The sequence below is a fragment of the Bombyx mori genome, chromosome 9 (assembly GCF_030269925.1).
Source record: "Bombyx mori chromosome 9, ASM3026992v2".
NCBI lineage: Eukaryota > Metazoa > Arthropoda > Insecta > Lepidoptera > Bombycidae > Bombyx > Bombyx mori.
The window spans coordinates 1,481,624-1,505,418 of NC_085115.1; the positions used below are offsets into that span (position 1 = coordinate 1,481,624).

The window sequence follows — 23,795 nt, forward strand, 5'->3', positions numbered from 1 at the left end:
CTTTCCCAGACATCATTAACAGCTATGCTGTTTTTATGGGATTTCTTTTGATGAAGATACGCTACACAGTAGACGTCACGAACTATGAAAATGGCGATACGTCCGTTACCTTCGCAATCGTCGGCGCAACTGGGCAAGCGAATGTGTGGGAGACTACGTGAAGGTTCGAGGTTCGCGCGCTTTGATGTCTTTTAAAAAAACGACACAGCTTGGAAAACCACGAATGCAGCGAAAACTTTGCATAATCATTTGCAAATGTCGTTCTACATTTGCGGGTTTGCGTATTCGTGCGCATGTGAGTGACCGGTGTAATGCCAATGTGAAAATCTGGGACTTTTTGGCGGTGGTTTATCAACTGTTTAGTATCTGTGAAATTGCACAAATGTGGGAAAATAAAATAAAGCTGCTGGACATAACTTCTCGGGATCCTCCAAAAAGTCCACTGAAAGAGTCTCAGTAAATGACCACTATTTTACCGAGATTATATTTCATCCCATATCTTCGCATCATAATTCATTTCATATTATCGTGTTTCATATTAAATAAAATAAATGAATATAATATAATAGATTGAGCTGTATGTTATGACATCCTTACCTTTCCAGTTGGAAAAATAAAACTACTACTACTGAATTGATCAATTGACAGACCAAGATAAATTGATAATGAAATGAAGTCACACATGTAACAAATGGAAACAAACTGGCAATTTAAAAGTTAAACAATAAATAGTGTTAGTAATAAATAGTATTATAGATACACTAAAATGTTTGCGTTTAATACCCAATTAGAATTACGTCGAATAACAATATCAAGCCTTATTACATGTATTTACTTGCCTAGTATTGTGACTGTTATATCGTATAGAGGGTCGCTCTACTATGTGGGCAAAGGATCTTCTTTTTATATTTTGGTACTAATATTCATTGCCGAATTACTGAAGTCGTTTTATCTTAGCGCCCCGAATGATATACAAGGAAAGAAAGGCAAGACCAGTAAAACGAAAGCAAGCGACGTCCTCAAATCGTTTGTGTTTCTCCTAGGTGTTAACTTTTGTTTCTTTATTGGAATAATACTTTTTGGCGCGCCTGTATTAGACTTACATGAAGAAACATTGATGTTATCCACGCTCTTAACTATACTCACAATATTTCCCCTCATACTTCATTCTGGTGTGGAATGTTCTATGCAACTATTGTTTGGTGTGAAGAGCTTTGCCAGGGACACAGTGGTCGAGATGCTAGTGAATAATGCCATGCTAACCGTATGCGGCGCATGGCTGGGGGCTGTAGTGATACCCCTGGACTGGAATACTCCATGGCAGCAGTGGCCGATTCCTTGCTACCTTGGAGCTATAGGTGGTTACTTGCTGGCTAATGTATTGACAGTATTCAAAGCAACCTTAATGACAGCGGCCTACAAATATCCAGCAGTCAATTTCCTAGTTATGATATTGAATAAACTAAGGGTTTCGAAGTAACTAATCAGGCTTTACTTATGTTTAAAATTATAATTTTTAATTTATAATTATGGTAAACTTGTATCATGTTTGAAATTACTATAGTTTTCTTAACAAGTTTTTTTTGTTCATATCGTTGTTTAAAATAAATGTTTTAATCTAACTTTGTAGTTTTAAATTATTTCAATTGTGATCCATAAATTGACTGTATAGTTGTCATACCCTTTCTTTTACAAAACTCAATATCACTAATGAGGTAACTTATCTGTATTACTTGTTCTAATTATTTAAAAAATTGACCCGATAACAAGTACTACTCTAGCTAAGAGTCTTTTTTAAATTAGGATTTGATAATAAAAACATTTTATCAGCTGAATTGTTTTATATTTTCAAGCAAGTGCCATGTTAATCTATGCCTATGTTTGTTGGATAATTAGATATAAAAAAGCCTATAACGATGAAATGGCAGGTTTTACTGTCTTGGCAGGGGATTGAGGCCACGGCTCACCAAGTTCATTTACTATGGTGTATAGCCCATAGACATTGCGAATTATTTTTCAAGTAGACATGAGTTCTAAGTCTCAACTGTATAGTAATAAGTGTTATGGTGTACCAGTTCAAACTGGAACGCATAGTTTCTACATGGCAGAAATAGGCAGGATTGTGGTAATTGCCCAAGCCAGGTAGAAATCAGTAATTTGGCAAATATTTTTTGAGGAGGAAACTTTCCTAAACATTTGTTACGTACGTATTTCATTAGAAAATTACCTGCCTGCTGGTTTTGCGCACCAGCATGGTAAAATCGATGGATATGAGTACAACTGGCGTTTTATGCGTCGGTCGCGTCTTTAATTTAGGTGTTTCATTTTAAAAGCCAGAAACGTTACCCAAAAATCAATTTAAATTTGTTTAAAACAACACAGACCGAACACATACAATCTCCCGTCTAGGTCTGTTTAGGTTATATGCTTAGTGTCTAAAAACATCATCCCAACTCTTTCCTTGGTGGTATTCAAAGGTCTTAGCCGTCTTTTGAATGGGCAGTAGCGCTCTCTAAGTATTATACCAGCGCGCTGCGATCGCTAAGTGACACTACTCGTACGAGTAAGTCCACCATTTTCCCTATTTTTGCTACCCAGCAGTAATGCGATCCAGTTTGAAAAATAGGGGGCGCCTTAATGCAATAAAATTGGAAGTTCGACCTCGGTTCTTAAAGTTTATGGGCTTCGGTAACCACTAAACTCCAGGTGGACAGTGAGATCGATCAACGCAATAAAAATTAAATTTAAATCTATCCTATGACCTGTTCTAATAGGGGGATATAAATATATGAATATACCAATAAAATCATATAAGTATCGATGAATATACTGCATGAACTTCATTGGACACCGTGTAAGCGGCAAATGAACTCAACAATGATTAAAGGTACGTAGAAGGAAGGAAATTACTAAAATACTTTTCTACAAAAAAGAAAAAAAATGGTTCGCGTGCAATTTGGTGCACGTGAAAGAAGTAAAACTTCTTTTGCGGGGTGTGCTATTGTGTTTTTTCATTTTTCATCCTTAAGTCAAATTTCTCTTGTAATAGGGATTGCTGTCTATAAGAGAAACGATCTAGTTCGCTTTGTCAGGGGGAGGGTGAAGAGAGAGATGTGTTCCGCATTAGACAATTCACTTTCCCCACTTTGCCTTTTCATGAGTTCGGTCTCATACGAGGTTCGGACGTGGGTTTTTGAGCGACAGGAGGTTTTAGTCAGTTCGACTACGATATGCACCGCCCTCCATCCGGCCCTGCGGCGGAAGTCCGGCGATTTCCTCCTGACCAAAAAAAAAACTCGCTTTGTCACTCTCGTTCTCCTAAATTGTATCTTTTCTCTCTAGCCGTAACGAATCTGTCGCGAGTTAAATTTAACTCAATGCGCCTAAAGAATTTTCACTCTAATTAATCGTACGGCAAAACCGCTACGATCAGCTAGCGATAGGCAGCGGCTTGGCTCTGCCCCTGGCATTGCTGAAGTCCATGGGCGACGGTAACCACTCACCATCAGGTGGGCCGTATGCTCTCATCTGCTCTGCATATGCTCTACTCAATTTGGCCAGAATGTACTCGATAAATCTAGTATGTTGTATCGACTATAAAAGCGTTGCAGAGTTGGCACGCAGTCAGTTAGTAATCGGAACTACTCGAAGTGAAACAGCAAACGGATCACCTGAACTCTAAAGCGAAGCGGAAGAAGTGAATTGAGAATTGTAGAGAGCTCGTTAAGTGTTCTAAGTGTGAATACAGTTTTAATATATACTTCGGTAAAATTTATATTTATCCCTAACCCCAGCGCGTAACAATATATTCAATCCCATTTCTGCAGGGTAGCGGTCGGAGCACCGTGATATTCGAGGAATTGAAATCTTCACGATGGAAGTCGTCCGATTAGATTAAAACCGATATGTAAGTATCTAAAGACAGCGTCAGAACACTTCTTCAAAAAAGCGGTTGCGACACGATTACTCTCTTATCATGGCCGCCTTTAATTACATACTGGAACCTGATGACGGGGCAACGCAGACTCCGACGTCCTAAGCGAATCACTTCTCGGTGCTTTTAGGGTCTCCAAGCGCCGATAACCGTTCTCATTGAAATCACCAAATGCGACGAAGTTTGACATGTAACCAGCCCATAAGCATACCCACTAAGTTTGTTGCCGGATCTTCCCATTGCGTCTCGATTCCGATCCAGTGGTAGATTCGGTAAAGCGAAGCTCTTGCCAGAGCAATTTCAGCAAATTATTTCAGGCTTTTGAGCTCGTCCACCAGTCAAGACCAAAATAACCTTTCAGGCTACTGGCAATTAGGTTTATAAAAAAATACGTAATTATTAATATTAATAATCTATTGGTTCCCGAGCTAACAGAATAAGTAGCAACAGCGTGCATGTTCGTGCGTCGAACACAGCGTGTGAACTGTCCTAGGTCTAATCTCAGGATAAAAAAACACTGTAATAGTAAATTAATAATTTTATTATTTTAAATATTTACATCATTAATTATACTGATAAAATACTATATTTGAAACTTAACCATTAATGTAATGATCACATTTTGACATATATTTTTTTTCAATTTAAACTTTCAATAATTCACTCTGATTTTATAATTATTCGAATCTACAATAAATACAAACCGAGTGAACTATTCAAAGTTCATACAATGAACTGCATCTGCAACAACTTGTCACATAAAACTTCAACAGCGATAAAACTTGCAACATAAATATATTTTATCGAAAATATTTAACCCATCTAAGGCCATGTGAATATCACAAGTGAACGAGTACATAATACAAGTGACATTAGTTAATTAAACATTTTGGCTGTTTTGGGTCCGAACACTAACTAGGAAGCATATTTAAGCTACAACATCAAAATAATTAAAATCCCACAACGGACCCTTTAAAGTTAAACATCAGGGAAATATTTAAAACAACAGAAGAATTGTGATTATTTCAAATCATGATCTTTGCTATCATGATTACAAATTTAATACATAGTGTAATATTTTATCTATGGAAATATGTAATTTTTTTTTTTATATTGGCAACAATTATTCACACACACACACACACACACACACACACACACACACACACACACACACCAATAATACCTTTTTTTTTTCGTAATGCATATGATTTAGAGATTAACAATTCTAGACAAGGGCATCATTTTTATGACATAACAATCGAATTATGTCTATGTCTTTTCATAGCAAATTTTTTACATGAATTTTTATTGTTTGTCATAAAACATTAAAAAATAATATTTATCTCAATAACGAACAATTATGTATCGATAAAACCCGCGCGACTGTTAAGCGCGTCAATGCTGCACTAAGACATGGCAGTGTTTCGTACTTGGCAACACTACTTGCAACTCACGAACCAACGTGAATAAGGCGACCCACGTTGTGCTTTTAAAAAAACCTAAAGGCATTTTACGACAACCATATTCAATTAAGTATTCAACAACATTTTGTCAGTTATATTATTCACAATACAAACATCACTAACCTCGTTTGGATATAAGATACATTCAGTCGTACTGAAGGGACAAATGTTCGCAGAGGACTCTGTCACAACATACGCTTGTTGTAATAATTTGTTAAATCAAGTCAGGCTCCGTCGGTTAAGTTTTAAAGCCTTTGTTCGCTTTTCCTTTTAAACAGTTTATTTGTAATATCTGTGTGGATTTCTTTTGAACACTTATATCAAATAGCATTTCTTAATATTTAAGCCATTCCCAACTAAACATCATGTACACACTAATGATTATAAAGCACCTTTATATTATATTTTTCATTTTGTTACTGAAAATAGTTGAATTACATAATCTGATATTTCCCAATGTACTTGGTTCTGATATTTGATAAATTTCTTTACATAATTTTGTTGCTGCGCTCATTTTGGTTACCCTGTTATGATAGGAGTTAGTGGTTCCAAATAATATTTCAAACTCCGGACAAGTTGCCAGCTATGAGAAAGCATTTTTTGATATTCATTTATTATCTCTCCTTAATTTGCTTAAGAATGCATATAGAAAATTTGTTTTGAAACAAAAACAATATTGAACAAATTACACAATTTATTCTGTGTGTCGCTTAGGTATTGGACTTCAGTGTTGCAACATTTAAACATATTTTGCCTCTAATAATTAGAATTTCCGCTATACGTCTTAAAACTAAGTTAAGTAAAAATGCACCACTAATACTAAGTAAGTTATACGATAAATACTCAACAATCTTAAAACGTTTACTGTGGAAATCTTAACTTAGTTGCACCCGGCGACACTAACAAGTTTGTACTCAATAATATTATCTGATATATGTTGCTACGTTCCTAATAATTTTAAGTAACATCACCGGCCGAAGTGGAAAGTGATAATTGAGTATGATTTATTTCATTCTTTCCATATTTTTTTTATTAAACAAATATCGCTCTATCGTTGCGAGGATAGTAGCACGGCCCATTTTAATTTGTCACTCACCGTAACTCGTGATTCAAGCTACGTACGTTAGAGAAGTTTAACAATTCCCTGTTTACTTACATTTAATTAACGTTAAACTTTCCACAATAAAACTTATAACAGCGGCCTTTCTATACGAGACACATACCGACCAGCCTGTTCCATTACAGACCAGACTTTGACACTGACAGATCGATACGACGCGGTCTCGGTGTTGTCAACGTTCGAAAATTTACTAAGTACAAAATACTAGGTACGCGGAATATGGCGTATATCGAGTGATATTGTTACGTAGCTGATATTCATATGTTATTGAAATAAATGTTTTCTTAGTTGACAGCACCGTAAGGCCATTACTATGAGCTATAACAACGAAAGGCGCGTGTGAAGCGAGCGGGACGAGGGCGGGACGAGAGCGGACACCTTACGTACTAGTCGTGTCCGGCTGGAAATAGTGGAGACCGTTTATCTGCGAAGGAATATATATTTATTTATTTCGTTTTGTAGACGGTCTGCTTCCGTGGGATCCGTAGGATAAAGCGATAATCGGTTCTTCATCAGTTAGTCGATTCCCACAAACTTCTCAAATAAACATACATATCGTCTTTTCGCATTAAAAGTGTACAATTTCCAAAAATATTCAAATTTGAGTCAATATGCGGAATCATTTGGTATCACCAGTATTTTTCTCATAAATACTGTTAAAAAACCGTTGTTTAGTTTTTTTTTTAGTTTACCTTAGTTTTGACTATTATTAACAAAATTAATAAATAATTTTATCTTACTTTAAAATACAGATAATGTAACTGGTAAAAAATAAAATGTAAATGTTGCAAAGATGATTAATATTAAAAATATCACATGTTACACCTTTAAAACATTATCTTATAAAATTAGTAAGTTTTGAGATTATACAGTCTCAATGCGAGAAGACGATATATCATTCTCGTATAATAATTTTATGCTTCTAATTAATAGAGTCCTGATGTGTACGGCCTGTGTGGTGTCCTAGAACAGCGCCGGTCCGTCTCACCTCGTCAGGACTAAGGGTTTCATTGGAGATTGGGCAGCAACACAGTACGATGGAGAGTTTGACATCACGGCTCACGGCGTGATGTCTATAGGTTCCGGTAGCCACACCTGATGATCCGTGACCGCTTTAACTCACCCATGCAATAAAAAAAGCGATGGTCGCATGTCTTTGTTGTTTATTTTAAGTTGAGATCACGGACATTTGTTCTGTGAGGTTGACGTGTGGCACTAACCGTCATGTCGTACTCCGTGACGAAGGCCGGCACCTCGAGCTGGTCGCGCGGCATGACGGAGTACAGGTACTCGACGCCGGGCAGACTGTGGACCTTGGCCTTTATCGCCGGCGCCATGAACGTCGTGAACCACCACGTCATCATCTGGGAGCAAGCAGACGCAGGCTGTTATGAACCAGACACTCATCGCATCTAATATTATTAATATCCTAATGTGTTTGAAGTTTTTTTTGTTTTTGTTTTTTATTGCTTAGGTGGGGACGAGCTCACAGCCCACCTGGTGTTAAGTGGTTACTGGAGCCCATGGACATCTACAACGTAAATGCGCCACCAACCTTGAGATATAAGTTCTAAGGTCTCAGTATAGTTACAACGGCTGCCTCACCCTTCAAACCGAAACGCATTACTGCTTCACGACAAAAAAAGGCAGGGCGGTGGTACCTACCCGCGCGGACTCACAAGAGGTCCTACCACCAGTACATTAATTGTCAGCGAGTTTCAAAAGTTTATGCACAGCAACATTTCCTTGCAAATCTCGTTTATATTTTCGGTATTTTTTAGTATTGCTCTACGCTCGTGATCTAGCTGATGTCAAGTTGGTAACTGTTAACTCCCACGTGGATTTCCCACGCGAATCCCGCCACTGACGTTTAGACATGAGGTCGAAATATCCCAACCACCCAACCGGAACGGGTAATTGCTATGCGGCAAAAATGGACGATATGGTGGTACATGCCTCGGTAGACTTACATTACGCGTTCTACTACCAGCCTATATATGAACTCTATTTATTAGGGTGAGATTTTATTCGCTGCTAGTAAGGAGTCTTCTGAAAGCGCGGATAGGTACCACTACCCTGCTTAATTCCGTCGCAGTAAAGCGTTTCGGTATGAGGAGGGCATCCTTTGTAGTGTAGAACTGAGACTTGGAACCCATGTGTCAAGGTGGCTTTTACGTTGGGGGTTGATGCTTCCCGCTTCCGTAGGTTTAACCCGCGATTCCCTACAAGTAACCCCTGGGTGGTGCTAAACGGGAGCCGAAAACACAATCGGTGGTAGGACCTAGTCCGACTGGCTGGCGACCACCCTCCAACTAGAGTCTGCCGCCAAATAGCCTAGCTGTGTTCCGGCATGTGGGTTGGAGAGCCAGTTCTATTCCTTTCCTTTCCTCCTCCTTGTTGGGGGTGAGTCTTGGTGATACTTGGAACATGCAGAGCAAACGTGCGCGCAAGTCCGCGGGGCGTGGGTTGCTGACGGGGGTATAGGGAGACCCAGTGAAACGGTGCCTGCCGCCGCCCGCCGGTCAGTAGGGGACCTGAACCTGGGTGTCACAACTAAACTCCGCCCCAGGAAGCTGTCCCGCCAACCGGTGTAAAATCCTGTCATACGGTCGTCGTGCCGGAGTCGGAGACCGGAGTGGATCCCGGCGATCGTATGCAGGGTGGACTGGGGGCCCTTCCATGCCCTGCGTCAGCTTCTCGCGCAACCCCGGATCGAGTGTTCATTGTGCCCTGCGCTTTATTCAGGTATTGCCTTGATCTCACCTCTAGCATCCTACCTCTCCAAATCCTTACTCTCCAACTAAAATTAATAATAATATGAAAGTCGACAAAAGAAAAAGAGTTTTTTCGGCGGATCCCCATTCCACGTTTAATGTGGATTTCAGCAATGTCAGGGGCCTTCACAGTAACCTTGACGCCGTACATCACCACCTTGAGACGGCGCAGCCTGCCCTCTTTTTCCTGACTGAGACGCAGATATCTGCCCCGGACGATACGTCGTACCTCGGATACCCCGGCTACGCATTGGAGCACACCTTCCTGCGTAAAGCCGGGGTGTGCGTGTTTGTCCGGGAGGATGTCTGCTGTCGTCGGCTTCGGGGCCTCGAGCAACGGGACCTGTCCCTCTTGTGGCTACGCGTGGACTATGGGGGCTGTACCAGAGTCTACGCTTGCCTGTACAGGTCTCACAGCAGTGATGCGGGGTCAGCTCTGTTTGAGCATGTACAAGAGGGGACTGACCGCGTGCTTGAGCAGTACCCATCTGCGGAGGTGGTGGTCCTTGGTGACTTTAACGCTCATCACCAGGAGTGATTGGGGTCCAGAACCACTGACCTCCCGGGTCGGGCTGCCTACGATTTCGCCTTGTCCTACGGCCTCTCACAACTGGTGACACAGCCCACCCGTGTCCCAGACATTGAGGGGCACGAGCCTTCTTTGTTGGACCTTCTGCTGACCACTCACCCAGCTGGATACAGTGTGGTGGTCGACGCTCCACTTGGATCGTCTGATCACTGCCTTATCCGTGCTTCCATACCACTCTCTCGTCCTAGTCGTCGAACGACGACCGGGTTTCGAAGAGTTTGGCGGTACAGGTCAGCAGACTGGGATGGAATGCGTGAATTTTACGCATCCTACCCATGGGGGCGGCTCTGCTTTTCCTCCGATGATCCTGACATCTGTGCGGACCGACTTAAAGACGTGGTGCTTCAGGGAATGGAATTATTCATTCCTTCTTCTGAGGTGCCCGTTGGGGGTCGCAGCAAACCCTGGTATAATAAAGCCAGTAGGGATGCTGCACGCCTCAAGCGGTCTGCATACGTGGCATTTAATGTTGCTAGGAGATGCCGGGATCCTGATATCTCGGAGAAAAGGCGGAAATTTAACGCCGCCTCTAGGTCCTATAAGAGGGCTATTGCCAAGGCGAAGTCGGAGCACGTTGCCAGAATTGGCGAGCGACTGAATAGCTATCCCTCTGGGAGCCGTGCTTTCTGGTCGCTAGCTAAGGCTGCAGAAGGTAACTTCTGCAGGTCTAGCCTTCCACCACTGCGTAAGTCCAATGACAGTCTGGCTCATAGTGCGAAGGAGAAGGCTGACCTTCTGGTCAAGCTCTTTGCCTCATACTCGACTTTGGATGACGGGGGAGCCACACCGCCCAACATCTCCCGGTGTGACAGCTCCATGCCTGAGATTCGCATCACACAGCGTGCGGTCAGGCAGGAGCTTCGGTTTCTTGATGTCCATAAGTCGAGTGGGCCAGATTGCATCCCCGCAGTGGTTCTAAAAACATGCGCCCCTGAATTGACACCCGCGCTAACGCGTCTATATCGCCTCTCGTACAATACCAACAGGGTTCCGTCTTCATGGAAGACTGCTCATGTCCACCCTATCCCCAAGAAGGGTGACCGGTCGGACCCCTCGAATTACAGACCTATCGCGATAACTTCCTTGCTTTCCAAGGTGATGGAGCGAATCATAAACATCCAACTTCTTAAGTATCTTGAGGATTGCCAGCTGATCAGTGACCGGCAGTACGGTTTCCGTCATGGTCGCTCAGCTGGCGATCTTCTTGTATACCTCACACATAAATGGGCTGAAGCCTTGGAAAGCAAGGGCGAGGCTCTCGCTGTGAGCCTTGACATTGCGAAGGCCTTCGACAGGGTCTGGCATAGGGCACTTCTATCGAAGCTTCCAGCATACGGGATCCCTGAGGGACTCTGCAAGTGGATCGCTAGCTTTTTGGATGGACGGAGCATCGCAGTTGTAGTCGACGGCTGCTGCTCCGATACCATGACCATCAACGCTGGTGTTCCACAAGGTTCGGTGCTCTCCCCCACGCTTTTCATACTGCATATCAATGACATGCTATCTATTGATGGCATGCATTGCTGTGCGGATGATAGCACGGGGGATGCGCGATATATCGGCCATCAGAGTCTCTCTCGAAGCGTTGTACACGAGAGGCGATTAAAACTTGTGTCTGAAGTGGAGAACTCTCTGGGGCGGGTCTCCAAGTGGGGTGAACTGAATTCAGTTCAGTTCAACCCATTGAAGACACAGGTTTGCGCGTTCACTGCGAAGAAGGACCCTTTTGTCATGGCGCCGGAATTTCAAGGAGTATCCCTGCAGCTTTCCGCGAGTATCGGGATTCTGGGGGTCGATATTTCGAGCGATGTCCAGTTTCGGAGTCATTTGGAAGGTAAAGCCAAATTGGCCTCTAAAATGTTGGGAGTTCTCAACAGAGCGAAGCGGTATTTCACGCCTGGACAGAGACTTGCGCTTTATAAAGCGCAGGTCCGACCTCGCGTGGAGTACTGCTCTCACCTCTGGGCCGGGGCTCCCAAATACCAGCTACTTCCATTTGACTCCATACAGAAACGGGCTGTTCGGATGGTCGATAGTCCTGCTCTCGCGGATCGCTTGGAACCTCTGGGTCTACGGAGGGACTTCGGTTCTCTCTGTGTTTTATACCGCATGGTCCATGGGGAATGCTCTGAGGAATTATTCGAGATGATTCCCTCATCTCCTTTTTATCATCGCACCTCCCGCCATCGGAGCAGAGTTCATCCATATTATCTGGAACCGCTGCGTTCATCGACAGTGCGTTTCCAAAGATCTTTTTTGCCACGTACCATCCGGCTTTGGAATGAACTCCCCTCCACGGTGTTTTCCGAGCGCTGTGACATGTCCTTCTTCAAACGAGGCTTGCGGAGAGTCCTTTATGGTAGGCAGCGGCTTGGCTCTGCCCCTGGCATTGCTGACGTCCATGAGCGACGGTGACCACTTACCATCAGGTGGGCCGTATGCTCGTCTGCCTACAAAGGCAATAAAAAAAAAAAAAAAAAAAAAAACGTTGTCAATATCTATGGGGTCCACTAGCCATGTCCAGTAACCATTTAAACCTAGGTGGGCCATTCAATAATATCCGAACGGACTGTAGTGGCTCTTTCGTATTTTTTGAGAATAAACAAAGCAGATCGGACCTCAAAACGGGACCACTAGTTCACTTGTCTCAAATTATTTTTATTAAAATCACTTCTTTTTTTTTAATATGCAGGCAGACGAGCATACGGCCCACCTGATGGTGAGTGGTTACCGTCGCTCATTGACGTCAGCAATGTCAGGGTCCGAGCCAAGCCACTGCCTACCGTCTAATACTCCACAAGCCTCGTTTGAAGTACAACATGTCATAGCGCTCGGGAAACACCCACCGTTCATGACCAATTGAGAAGTGTTAACAGTTGAGACTTCGAATCTACGTCATTGACCCCCCACTGGAAAGCATTACTGATGCCGCCGACCTATCGCCTTCGCCGTTATATTAGGCAGTCAGCGCAAAAATGGTCTAGCCACCCCCAACACAACCCACTGAGTTTCTCGCCGGATCTTCTCAGTGGGTTGCGTTTCCGATCCGGTGGTAGATTCTGCGAAGCATCACTCCGGTTTGTGCCCCCTGAGCTCACCTACTAGCTAAAGTTACGCTGAAATAGTCTCTCAAGGCTATCAGCTTAGGTAGGAAAAAAAAGTGGTCTAGCCCAAAATATTTTTTTATTCAAGCTTATATTATGTATAATGGAATTTATTTAAAATATAATAAATTTGGGTGCAAAACCGGCCTATCCATAGTTTCATCCATAGATAACAGATGGCTTTGTAAACATTAGGTATTTTGACGGGTATTGTTTTTTTGCATACTCAAATTAAAATTCATGGAAACTTAAACCTCATAGCTCCATAGTAACTATGGTAAGCTTAGCTTAGCCGGTTTTGCGTTGACGACCTCATATATATTCATATTAAATTTGAAACTCACCTTAGTCCAGAACGTAGGATGAACAATGTAGAAAGCTTTCAGATTCTTCTTGTATCTGTGAACGTAACATTAGGATTTTTACATTATGCAGTTTCGAAATACGGGACTGTCTGATTCGTTTCTTTGAAACATGAGTTCTAAGGTCTCAGTATAGTTACAACGGCTGCCCCACCCTTCAAACCGAAACGCATTACTGCTTCACGGCAGAAATAGGCAGGGTTGTGGTCGAAGGGTGCCCCGAGGAATTGTTTTTAATTCAATTCACGTAATCTCACTCTTCACGACCGGAGCAGAGCTCGTTCTCACTGTCTATGAACATTCGGTGAACTTATCAAACAGTTCTGACAGCTCTGTCAAGAGTAACCGGCTATGATGATGATTTATTTAAACAATTCTGTTTTTTTTTCAAAACAATTTAGAAACTAGCGTTAATAGGAAGACTGTTCGTCAACCAAGTGCAGAGAGGGCTATTAGAATCAACGTACTTGTAAGGCAGCACCGTGTACACCTCCTTGAGCCACGAAAAGGGCGGATGGTTCGCCGACGAGGCCAACGTGTGGAAGTACGCGATCACGTAGTCACCGCGCACGATCGGATCCAGGAGTTTGATCAGGTATAGGAGTGCCTGAAAAAAAATTAACCAACAATCAACATTTTGCGCTCAAAGGACCGAGTACCTGCGGTCTGAAATATATGCTTTGTTAGTTTAGGCCAAAGGTCGGGAAGGCCCGGCTCTTTAACCCCTTTTTTTCCTATCTAAGCTGATGAACTTGAGGGGCTATTTCAGCATAACCCTAACAAGTAAGTGAGCTCACGGGGCTGAAATCTAATGAAGTTGCTAACATTAACCTTAGCAAGAGTAGTGCTCCAATCTACCCCCGTATCACAAACGCGACCCACTGAGAAGATCCGGCAAGGAACTCAATGGGCTGTCTCTATGGGTTAAACTCCTCGGCTACGGCTCTTCAGAGAAAAGTTTAGTTTAGGCACGGAATATTACTTATTATCTCGCTTTGTAAGAGACGAGTAAACATTTTTGAAACACAAGCCTTTAAAAATATAATACGCTTAAAGAAAATGGCTCTTTGAATACTCTTAAATTTCAATTGTGTGTTATGTATATTTGTCTACTTTGGTTGAAAATGTTGCCACACCACTAGGAGTTTACACCAGACAATGAAACTGATTTTACGGTTTAATCTCACATTTATCATTTTCATTTTATTATTTAGAACGTTGCGAATAGTTTACAATTTTCGTCGGCGTAGGTAGACATCTAAGGTATCGTATTTATCGACATTCGAATATTGTGTTACTACAGTCTATTTTATCTGTATACACATATTTTTTATATTTCATTTCTTCGCACACAGAAATACTAAAAGTATCTTGAGGTTTCACAGTTTATTTGACTGGGCTTTACAGCTTCACGACAAGAGGATCGCAGATAACACTAATTAGGGTATTTTAAATGTCGGTAACAAGAAAATAAAAAATTATAAACGCAAGACTGAGCCGTAATGTATGTAGTTTAAAAAATTAAAAAAGACACGCTAAAATAAACGTTAAAACGCAGTTGAAATTTAATTTCATATTTTTATAACACTGTCAACACCAGTCAGGATATTAGAGCTAAGTTATAAAATTATTGTTTTTGTTTGTTTGTTTATGTGTTTGTTTAAATCTCACATAGGTTAACTCTTTTTAATAATTTACGAAACTATATTTTTCTATTAAAAACAAACAAGAAAAGAACAGAAAAACGAATTGATGGGAAAAATCGGTTAAATAAATTCAATTTTAGAAATGCATAGAAACGCGGGCCGCGTCTAGCTCATCCTTGCTCTAGTCTATTCTTTTACTAAGTCAGTTTATGTTCTAACAGCTTACCTTTTCCAAGCCTTACTCTAGTCTATTCTTTAGCTAGGTCAGTTTAGTTTCTAAGAGCTTACCTTTTCCAAGTCTATGTCCCCAATGGGGAACCATTTCCCGATGAAGACGACCACGGGCCGACCCAGTCGATCCACGCCGCTCTGATATAGACATCCGATCCCAGATACCTCGCTCAGGTCTTCGGACTTGGCACGCCGCAGCAGTCTTTCATATCTTTAAGAAAAATATATTTACGTGATAATTATTGTTGTTGTTTATACATATTATATAATTTGAAGTAGTTTCCTTTTATTCATCGACAGCTGAAAGGCTGTTTGTTTTATGCGACATTTTTGTAACATTTTTGTAATCAAACCCGCAAAATTATTATTTGCGTAATTACTGGTGGTAGGACCTGTTGTGAGTCCGCGCGGTTAGGTACCACCGTCCTGCCTATTTCTGCCGTGAAGCAGTAATGCGTTTCGGTTTGAAGGGTGGGGCAGCCGTTGTAACTATACTTGAGACCTAGAACATATATCTCAAGGTGGGTGACGCATTTACGTTGTAGATGTCTATGGGCTGCAGTAACCACTTAAGACCAGGTGGGCTGTGAGCTCGTCCACTCATCTAAGCAATAAAAAAAATCGTACAAGGTTACCAATCACGGCATACCTCACATCTCAACGTGGATGTTTTGATGTGGCTCCGACAAGTTCATATACCTATACCTTTCCTCATACAGTAAGACAATATTATAATAATAAACCAACAAACGAATCCGATTTGGATTAAAGCCAGCTGTGACGTATCAGAAATAATTCAAATATCTTTGTACCTACGTTTATAAATATACTATTGATTGGGGACACAAACTAATTTTAATTCTTAATGACGTTACCGCGAGCGTTCTACGCATTCCACGTATATAAATCTAATATATAAAATTCTCGTGTCACAATGTTCGTTCCCATACTCCTCCGAAACCGCTTGACCGATTCTCATGAAATTTTTTATGCATATTCAGTAAGCCTGAGAATCGGCTACTATCTATTTTTTATACCCCTAAGTGATTAGGGCTGTCCACCCCTAACATATTTTTTTTATTTGGACATTATTTTTTTGTTAGAATGAGGTATTATGTAGTTGAATGAGGTTTTGTTATTTTTATTATATATTTCCTCATCGTTCACAGCACTACATATCTCTTTCACTCATTTACCACATCCTTACACACTTACAATAAGTTCTTTTTTTTTTCTACATTAGAAATTCCCTAGAAATCTTATATATGGCAAAACAATGTTTGCCGGGTCAGCTAGTATATATATAATATTGTAATTTTAAACTTCGCGACTTCCAACAACCGCGTCCTTGGCCTGAAAACTTGTGACTATAAAACGAAGATCCCTAATATCAACACATTCCCACCTATTTGAGGATAGAACAAGAGATCCAATTATAACGGCGACCGTCAATGTGTGTATTCTATTTTAGTAGTAACTATCAATCAAGAACATAAATATTTATATGTGTAAATTAACACAGGACTACGTGAAGCTGTCTCATATTATGCCGGTCACGTACTATGAATACGCTTTTTGTAATGCACTATTATTAGAACGAAAACAACATTATACATATTATATTATTAAATTACTTAGTACGTAGTGGTGAGTAAGAAATACTTATAAACTTAGATTTTTGGAAACGATCAAATTCCAATTCTTTATCGGTGATAGGACCACTTGTGAGAGTCCGTACCACCACCCTGCCTATTTTTGCCGTGAAGCAGTAATGCGTTTCGGTTCGAACGCTGGGACAGCCGTTGTAACTACTGAGACCTTAGAACTTATATTTCAAGGTGGGTAGCGTATTTACTTTGTAGACGTCTATGGTCTCTAGTAACCACTTAACAACCAGGTGGGCTGTGAGCACGTCCACCCATCTAAAAAATAATAAAAAAAAAGTCGATGTATGTATGTATGTATGTATGTATGTATGTACGTCCTCTACAGACTCCGAAGCGGTTTGACCGTTTTTAGGTTAGTGCGAGTATTTAACGTCCTCGATAGCGTAAAAGTTAACTCAAATTTGTATGCAGTTGGAACAGCGCCCCTAGCGGCTAACGTAGGTAAACGTTCCAACTCCATACAAATTTGAGTTAACGTTTACGCCATCGAGAACGTTAAAAAACTCACACTAAGCACACAGATTGTACTAGTGTCCTAGCTGATACGTTTGGTAGCGATCGGAAAGTCGAATCAAATACCGGCCAGCGAAGTGAGTCAGGCTTATTTAACTTGTTCTTTATTTATTGTTATTATGTTATTTAAACTGAGAGTTTTAGTAAAATTGTTAACAATAACGCGGCCTAGCTTATTTGTAACCAAAACGAATCGAACTATTCGTTAAAATTCATGAAACAAAATTGCTTTGAGACTGACCTCCGTTTTTTAAACACGTTACACACAGACGCTTGACAGAGTTAATCATATCAACTTATTTGTATATTAGCTTTTGCCCGCGACTCCGTCCGCGTGGAATAAGTAACTAACTGGCATAACGCAAAATTTTACCTCCACTTCATTTACGTAGAAAGTGAAAATATTTTTGAATTATAGAATGTTAAGGAGCTATTTAAACTCTTATTTTGAAACATTCTTTATTGGTGCTCCACTTGTATTGTGCCTTACCGTGATGTTATATAGCCTATAGCCTTCCTCTATATTTGGGTTATCTAACACTGAAAGAATTTTTCATATCGGACCATTAGTTCCTGAGATTAGTGCGTTCAAACAAACAAACTCTTCAGCTTTATAATATTTTTAAGCTATTGCATAGCTTTTATCGCGGGCCTTGAGTGCGGCTTGAGAGCGGAATCATGAAATTCCGTAACGAAAAAAACCTAACGCTCCTCACTCCGCCTACCATGTAGCTCGCGTTCAACACGTTCAAACGTTGCGCTTGTGTAGTGTTTGTGAATAAGCGCGTGACGTGACGTCACACTGCATGCGTATCATGAAAAGTCTGCCCATATCTCTCTCGCGCGGTCTAGCTTATGAGTGTGAAGGGGAGAGTTTATGTTTTGCTTTTATTAATGTTTAATATAGCGTGGTCTTGTTTTAATATTGTTTTAATATTAAATTATCATTGTCTAATTATAATTGCATAAGTTGATAAAAAATGCTATGCAATAGCTTTACCGCGGCAGTTCCCGAGTGCCACACGTTTTTTTGTTTGTATATTAAACTTCACCAATCTAAATTGCTCGAATGAGAAGAATGTTCGATACGGTCGTATAAACATATACATAACTTATATACATGCTGATCCGAGTCTACAAGACAAGTATGAAGAAGAAGGAACAGATAAGTACCTTGGTTCCTAAAGCACATCTTCCAGACAATAACTAGATACTAGTGCTCCCTCTGTAGTCGAAATTCGACTATAACTAATTGAAATTATAATTTGGGACATTAATATGGTTCTATTGTCAAAGACTATACTTCTATATTTAATCATATTAATCTATTCTCAATTTGACCACAGACTTTAACAATAAATATATAGGTATGCGCATGTGTGTGTCAAATACATGGTAGTGTGTGTAATGTTTTCTTTATTGATTTAAAGAATTATTTACGCATAATTAAAAAAAAATATTAGCATTCTGCACTTCTTCTCCATGTTCTCTATAAGTGTGAGAAATTTCATACTCCTCCGTCCGCGCAATTTTCGTAAAAAGGAGTACAAAATTTCTGCTTCACGTATGAATATATAGATATTATAAAAACACCGACCTACCGACCAACTATATTACATATTAAGGCCTCGTAACAAAACAAATAGTGTTATTACACCAAAACCTATTTCGTTTTAGTGTGTGTGTGTGTGTTTAAACAGGAAAAACCGTGAAATAAATTAATATTGTTTATCCAATTAATATTTATTTTGTACGAAAATAGAGGTTTTTTTTTAATTCCTGCAATGCGGTCTTTTCTGAGAACGTTTGCTTATTGGTTCACGTATAACATTCACGTGTACGTCTTTTTATCTTATCTCTTGTTTTGTCACGGAATTCTGTACTACAATCTTCGCCTTCGTTACCTGGTACGTCAATTTTTTCTCTTACAAAGATTTGGAGTTGAATTCCTTTACACTAATGATATTTTTTGCTATCTAACTAAAACTTGTTTGTATGATAATCTTTCCTGAAGATCTAATTACATAGTTCATACAGCATACACATACAGTTACATAAACAATACATGGCGATTGTTAATTAATAGAGGTCCCGCAGTAGTCGAAATTCGACTATAATTAATTGGAATTGTAAGTTTTTACACTGTTATGATTGTTTTTTATACTTCTATAATCACAAACTATAAAAAATATTAATAAAGACAAACAATATTTAATCTATTCTCAATTTGACAACAGACGTCAAGAACAAAAGTTTGACAATAAATAGTATGCATGCGTGTGTGCGTCAAATACATGGTATGTAGTGTGTGTAATGTTTTCTTTATTGATTTAATGTATCTTTTACGCATTATTTAAAAAAAATATTAGCATTGTGCACTTCTTCTCTATATTCTGTATAAGTGTGGAAAATTTCATACTCCTCCGTCCACGCAATTTTCGTAAAAAGGGATACAATGTTTTTGCTTCACGTATTAATAGATATTTCGTTAGTTTTCCTTTGTTTATATATATCTACCTACATATATATAATAATATCTATTCCGAGGAGGATTGACGTCACAGGCTGTAGTAAAACTCGTTTAAAATTCCTATGCAGCTTGACAAAAAGATATGCAGCACCGATCCCATATAATGCGGGAAGGAGTTTTTTTGCGTTTCAATTTTATGTAATACTAGCCGTAATCGCCCACTTCGCTGGGTATTTAAAATCAATATTTTTTTTTATTAGGATATTAGGATTTTAAAATAATTATTTATTGTCAATATTATTAGGGAGTCCAACACTCATATATAAATATTAGCCTATCCATTAAGTACATGTATTTTCTATATGGATAACAAGTTTCAAGTCAATCGGATGCATGGTTCATTAGTTATAAAGGAACATCCGTAAAAACCACTGTAGATTTATATATTAGTATAGAAGTATAGATATAGATTAAATATCAGAAGAACGGTAAATATTCTCCCGAAAAACTTCCGTGTAAAAAAAATTTCTATTCCCTCATTGATTTTATTGTATACAGTGTATAGTTAGATAGGTAATAGTCGGAAAAGGTCACCGACACAAAACACTTCATCGGTGTGATAGCAACATGTTGCGGGGTAGATTCTGAGCAAGTAGCGGTAGGGGTCGGGCTCCGCTCTAAGGGCGTGAAGGGGGAGTTTGGCTCGGCGCCACCGGGCCGCCCGTCATTGACGCATGACGTCACACCACCCCCGCACCCTTCGCCGAAGTCGATTATAAGATACTTCAGCTGCAGAACAATAGCTTTTACGTAAACATTGAATTGCGTATTTTTATTTTAAGGGCTCTTAATTGCGGATAGCTGCAAATTTACACTTTGAATTTATCTCTTAACAGAATTTCATTGATAATTAATGCTTACATACAAATAACGTCTTATATTTGGAATAGCATGTTATTATATTTGTCCATAATCAGATGTATTTATAGGTTGCATTCATAACACGAGTCGCGTACGAACTGGAGCTGTTTATAACAATTAAAATGCTGTTGTTACGAAAGTGAATCACTTTGTATTTTGAGTGATGTTATTACTTGATCAAAAAAGTTTTGATGCACGATGGGAATACGGGAAGAGAGATGAAAGAGTATATGAGTTGGCTAGTCGAGCTATTCTACGGTTGTTTTTTAGGATGGAAAGATTATTGGTGGCCCGAAGGACGAGCACGGGCTCAGCCAGGAGGGGTGGGATTACTAACAGCCACCCGAGCGCCTCCAAAGAAGACCTAAAGACTCAAGAGCAGCCGTTTCGCGAATGTTTGTGGGCAGCGGCATGGCTCTGCCCCTGGCATTGCTGACGTCCATGAGCGAAGGTAACCACTCACCATCAGGTGGGCCGTATGCGTATACGGCAATTAAAAAAAAAGTATCTACTGCCGGATCGGAATCGCGACCCGCTGAGAAGATCCGGCGAGAAACTCAGCGGGCTGACGCATGTATTACTACGGAAAAGCGGGGTGAGGGCTACGAATAAATAATAAGTTATTCGTAGGGTGAGGGAACAAAGTAGGTATTTCTTCATAACTAAAACCCAGCATTTAAATAACACGCTCTTATTAGCTTGAACTGTATTTTATTTATGGAGAATAATCTTGATAATTTAATTTTCAGCTAGATAAAATCGCCCGAATAACTCGAAAATGTAAAAAGAATTTAAAACATTGACTTCATATCCCAACCGAGATCAACAGGACGATATAAAGGTTTTAATGGTTTTAACCTGTTTGCTATGTAAGAATGGTTTATTTTAGTTTTTATAATACAGTGACATAATTAATTCGATCAGCAAGAGCTTATTTATTAAATACATTATATTTACAATCCATCTCATACATAAAAATCATAGCTTAGCGATGTCGAGTTATTTACAATAACTTAATTTCGGGTCGCATAGAGGTCAATGTATGGTTGCGAAACATGGACCCTGAAAGAGGACACTACAAGACGCCTACAGGCATTCTAGATGTGGTGCTACCGTCGCATGTTACGCATCAGTTGGACGAACAGGGTTAGTGACGAAACCGTGCTTCAGCGCGTTCATATGTCCCGGAAAATGTTGCCTTCTATCAAAAAGCGCAAGATAGAATATCTAGGCCACGTGCTCGGGAACGATAGATACATGCTGCTGCAGTTGATAATGATGGGCAAAGTGGACGGAAAGAGATGTCCTGGGCGAAGTAAGAAGTCATGGCTCCGGAATATCCGGGAGTGGACCGGTATTGCCTCCGTCGAACAGCTGTTCCGACTGGCTGCTGATAGAGATGAATACCGGAAGCTAACGGCCAACCTTCAGGATTGAAGAGGCGCTGGGAGAAGAAGATAGAGGTCAAACACCAGCCAGATGGTAAGGTCTGGTAAAGGAAGCGGTTGATGGTAATGGGGTCCTTGCCACCCATGATCGAACACTGTGGAGGAAAGTCACATGTGGTCGCGATCCTCAGCAGTGAGGGAACGATATAGAAGAAGATAGCTTAGCGAAACTATTAAAGGTACATAGTATATACAAGTTTATTTTATATCGAGCCCGTATATGGACATAGTTAAACATTTAAATAAACAATGCGATACGTTTACAAGTTTAATAACGGCTTTACATAATAGTCACAGGAATATCTTGTTATTTACTGACCTCCAATGACGTTTTGCACAATTTATATGGGAATCGATTTCAGTGTAACTGTCGACCATGTCATTGCCAGTGAACAAAATAATCTAGAAGCTTCTTTTTTTTACTTTGACGGGTGGACAAGCTCAGGGCCCACTTGGTGTTAAGTGGTTACCGGAGCCCATAGATAATCAACAACGTAAATGCCGCCACCCACCTTGAGACATGAGTCCTAGGGTAACAGCTTTCCACCCTTCAAACTAAAACGCGTTACTGCTTCACGGCAGGGTGGTGGTACCTACCCGCGCGGACTCACAAGACGTCCTACCACCAGTATCTACCATCTATTAGCTAGAGAGGCGCGTGATAGGAGGGATATCTTACTGGTGGTAGGACCTATTGTGAGTCCGCACGGGTAGGTACCACCACCCTGCCTATTTCTGCCGTGAAACAGTAATGCGTTCGGGTTTGAAGGGTGGGACAGTCGTGGTAACTATACTGAGACCTTAGAGCTTATATCTCAAGGTGGGTGGCGCATTTACGTCGTTGACGTCTATAGGCTCCAGTAACCACTTAACAACCAGGTGGGCTGTGAGATCGTCCACCCATCTAAGCAATAAAAAAATAAATTAAAAAAATTGGTGTTCGCGACGGCTTCATTATCTGAAATCGCAGAAATAACCTTTTTATGGATCGCATGTGTTAATTATGAAACGAAAGAAACGCAAATGATACAATGACGATAAACGAAGCCCTGAGAAGCCTCACTAATGTGCTTTAATCTTACATTATACAATAACGCGTAAGAGATATATACCGTGTTTGAGTCTAAGCTTCCAACGTAGAAAGGTTAAGGCTGTCATTACAGAAAACTATTTTTTTAAATCGATCAGATATTATGTAGGTACCTATTTCAATATATTTATTTTTGGAAACAACTTTGAAGTGAAACTTCCTTAGGCGCATGAGGGAAAAATATTTACAGAACGTCACGCACGTATGCAACGGAAGTGACATCAAACTACTATTGAAATTAAGTACTTGTCAAATGTCAGTAGTAGTAGTTGTTGTATTTTTCCAACTGGAAACACAAATGTATCATACCATACAGCCTAATATTTTATAATTTTTTTGTGAAATATGTTAATAGGTATTGAAATGAAATGTAAAGAATTTGGAACATTAATCAAATAGCATGAAATTAAATTAGTCAATTCAATTGGCAAAATATTAGTCATTTACAATTTAGAAATCT

At 40.2% G+C, this 23,795-nt stretch overlaps 2 protein-coding genes across 10 annotated transcripts in view; one reads left to right on the forward strand and one right to left on the reverse strand.

Annotated features, from left to right (window-relative positions):
- Nucleotides 1–632: 632 nt before the first annotated feature.
- LOC101738647 (phosphatidylinositol-glycan biosynthesis class F protein) lies at nt 633–1,618 on the forward strand. Its single transcript, XM_004922861.5, has one exon. It carries the CDS (start codon nt 767–769, stop codon nt 1,478–1,480), a length of 714 nt encoding a protein of 237 aa, XP_004922918.2. The 5' UTR covers nt 633–766; the 3' UTR covers nt 1,481–1,618.
- A 2,839-nt stretch (nt 1,619–4,457) lies between these two features.
- The window catches only part of LOC101738783 (protein GDAP2 homolog), a 111,729-nt gene continuing 92,391 nt past the window's right edge, over nt 4,458–23,795 (reverse strand). For 6 of the 9 annotated variants that reach the window (XM_062670001.1, XM_062670002.1, XM_062670000.1 and 3 more), the window contains 4 exons: nt 15,284–15,437; nt 13,817–13,956; nt 13,332–13,386; nt 4,458–7,884 (listed from right to left, as the gene is read on the reverse strand). In XM_062670001.1, the coding sequence (XP_062525985.1) occupies nt 7,684–7,884; nt 13,332–13,386; nt 13,817–13,956; nt 15,284–15,437 (550 nt within the window). In that variant the 3' untranslated portion in view covers nt 4,458–7,683. The remainder of the gene's footprint in view (nt 7,885–13,331; nt 13,387–13,816; nt 13,957–15,283; nt 15,438–23,795) is intronic. The other 3 variants (XM_062670005.1, XM_038013070.2, XM_038013071.2) reach the window with 1 other exon arrangement.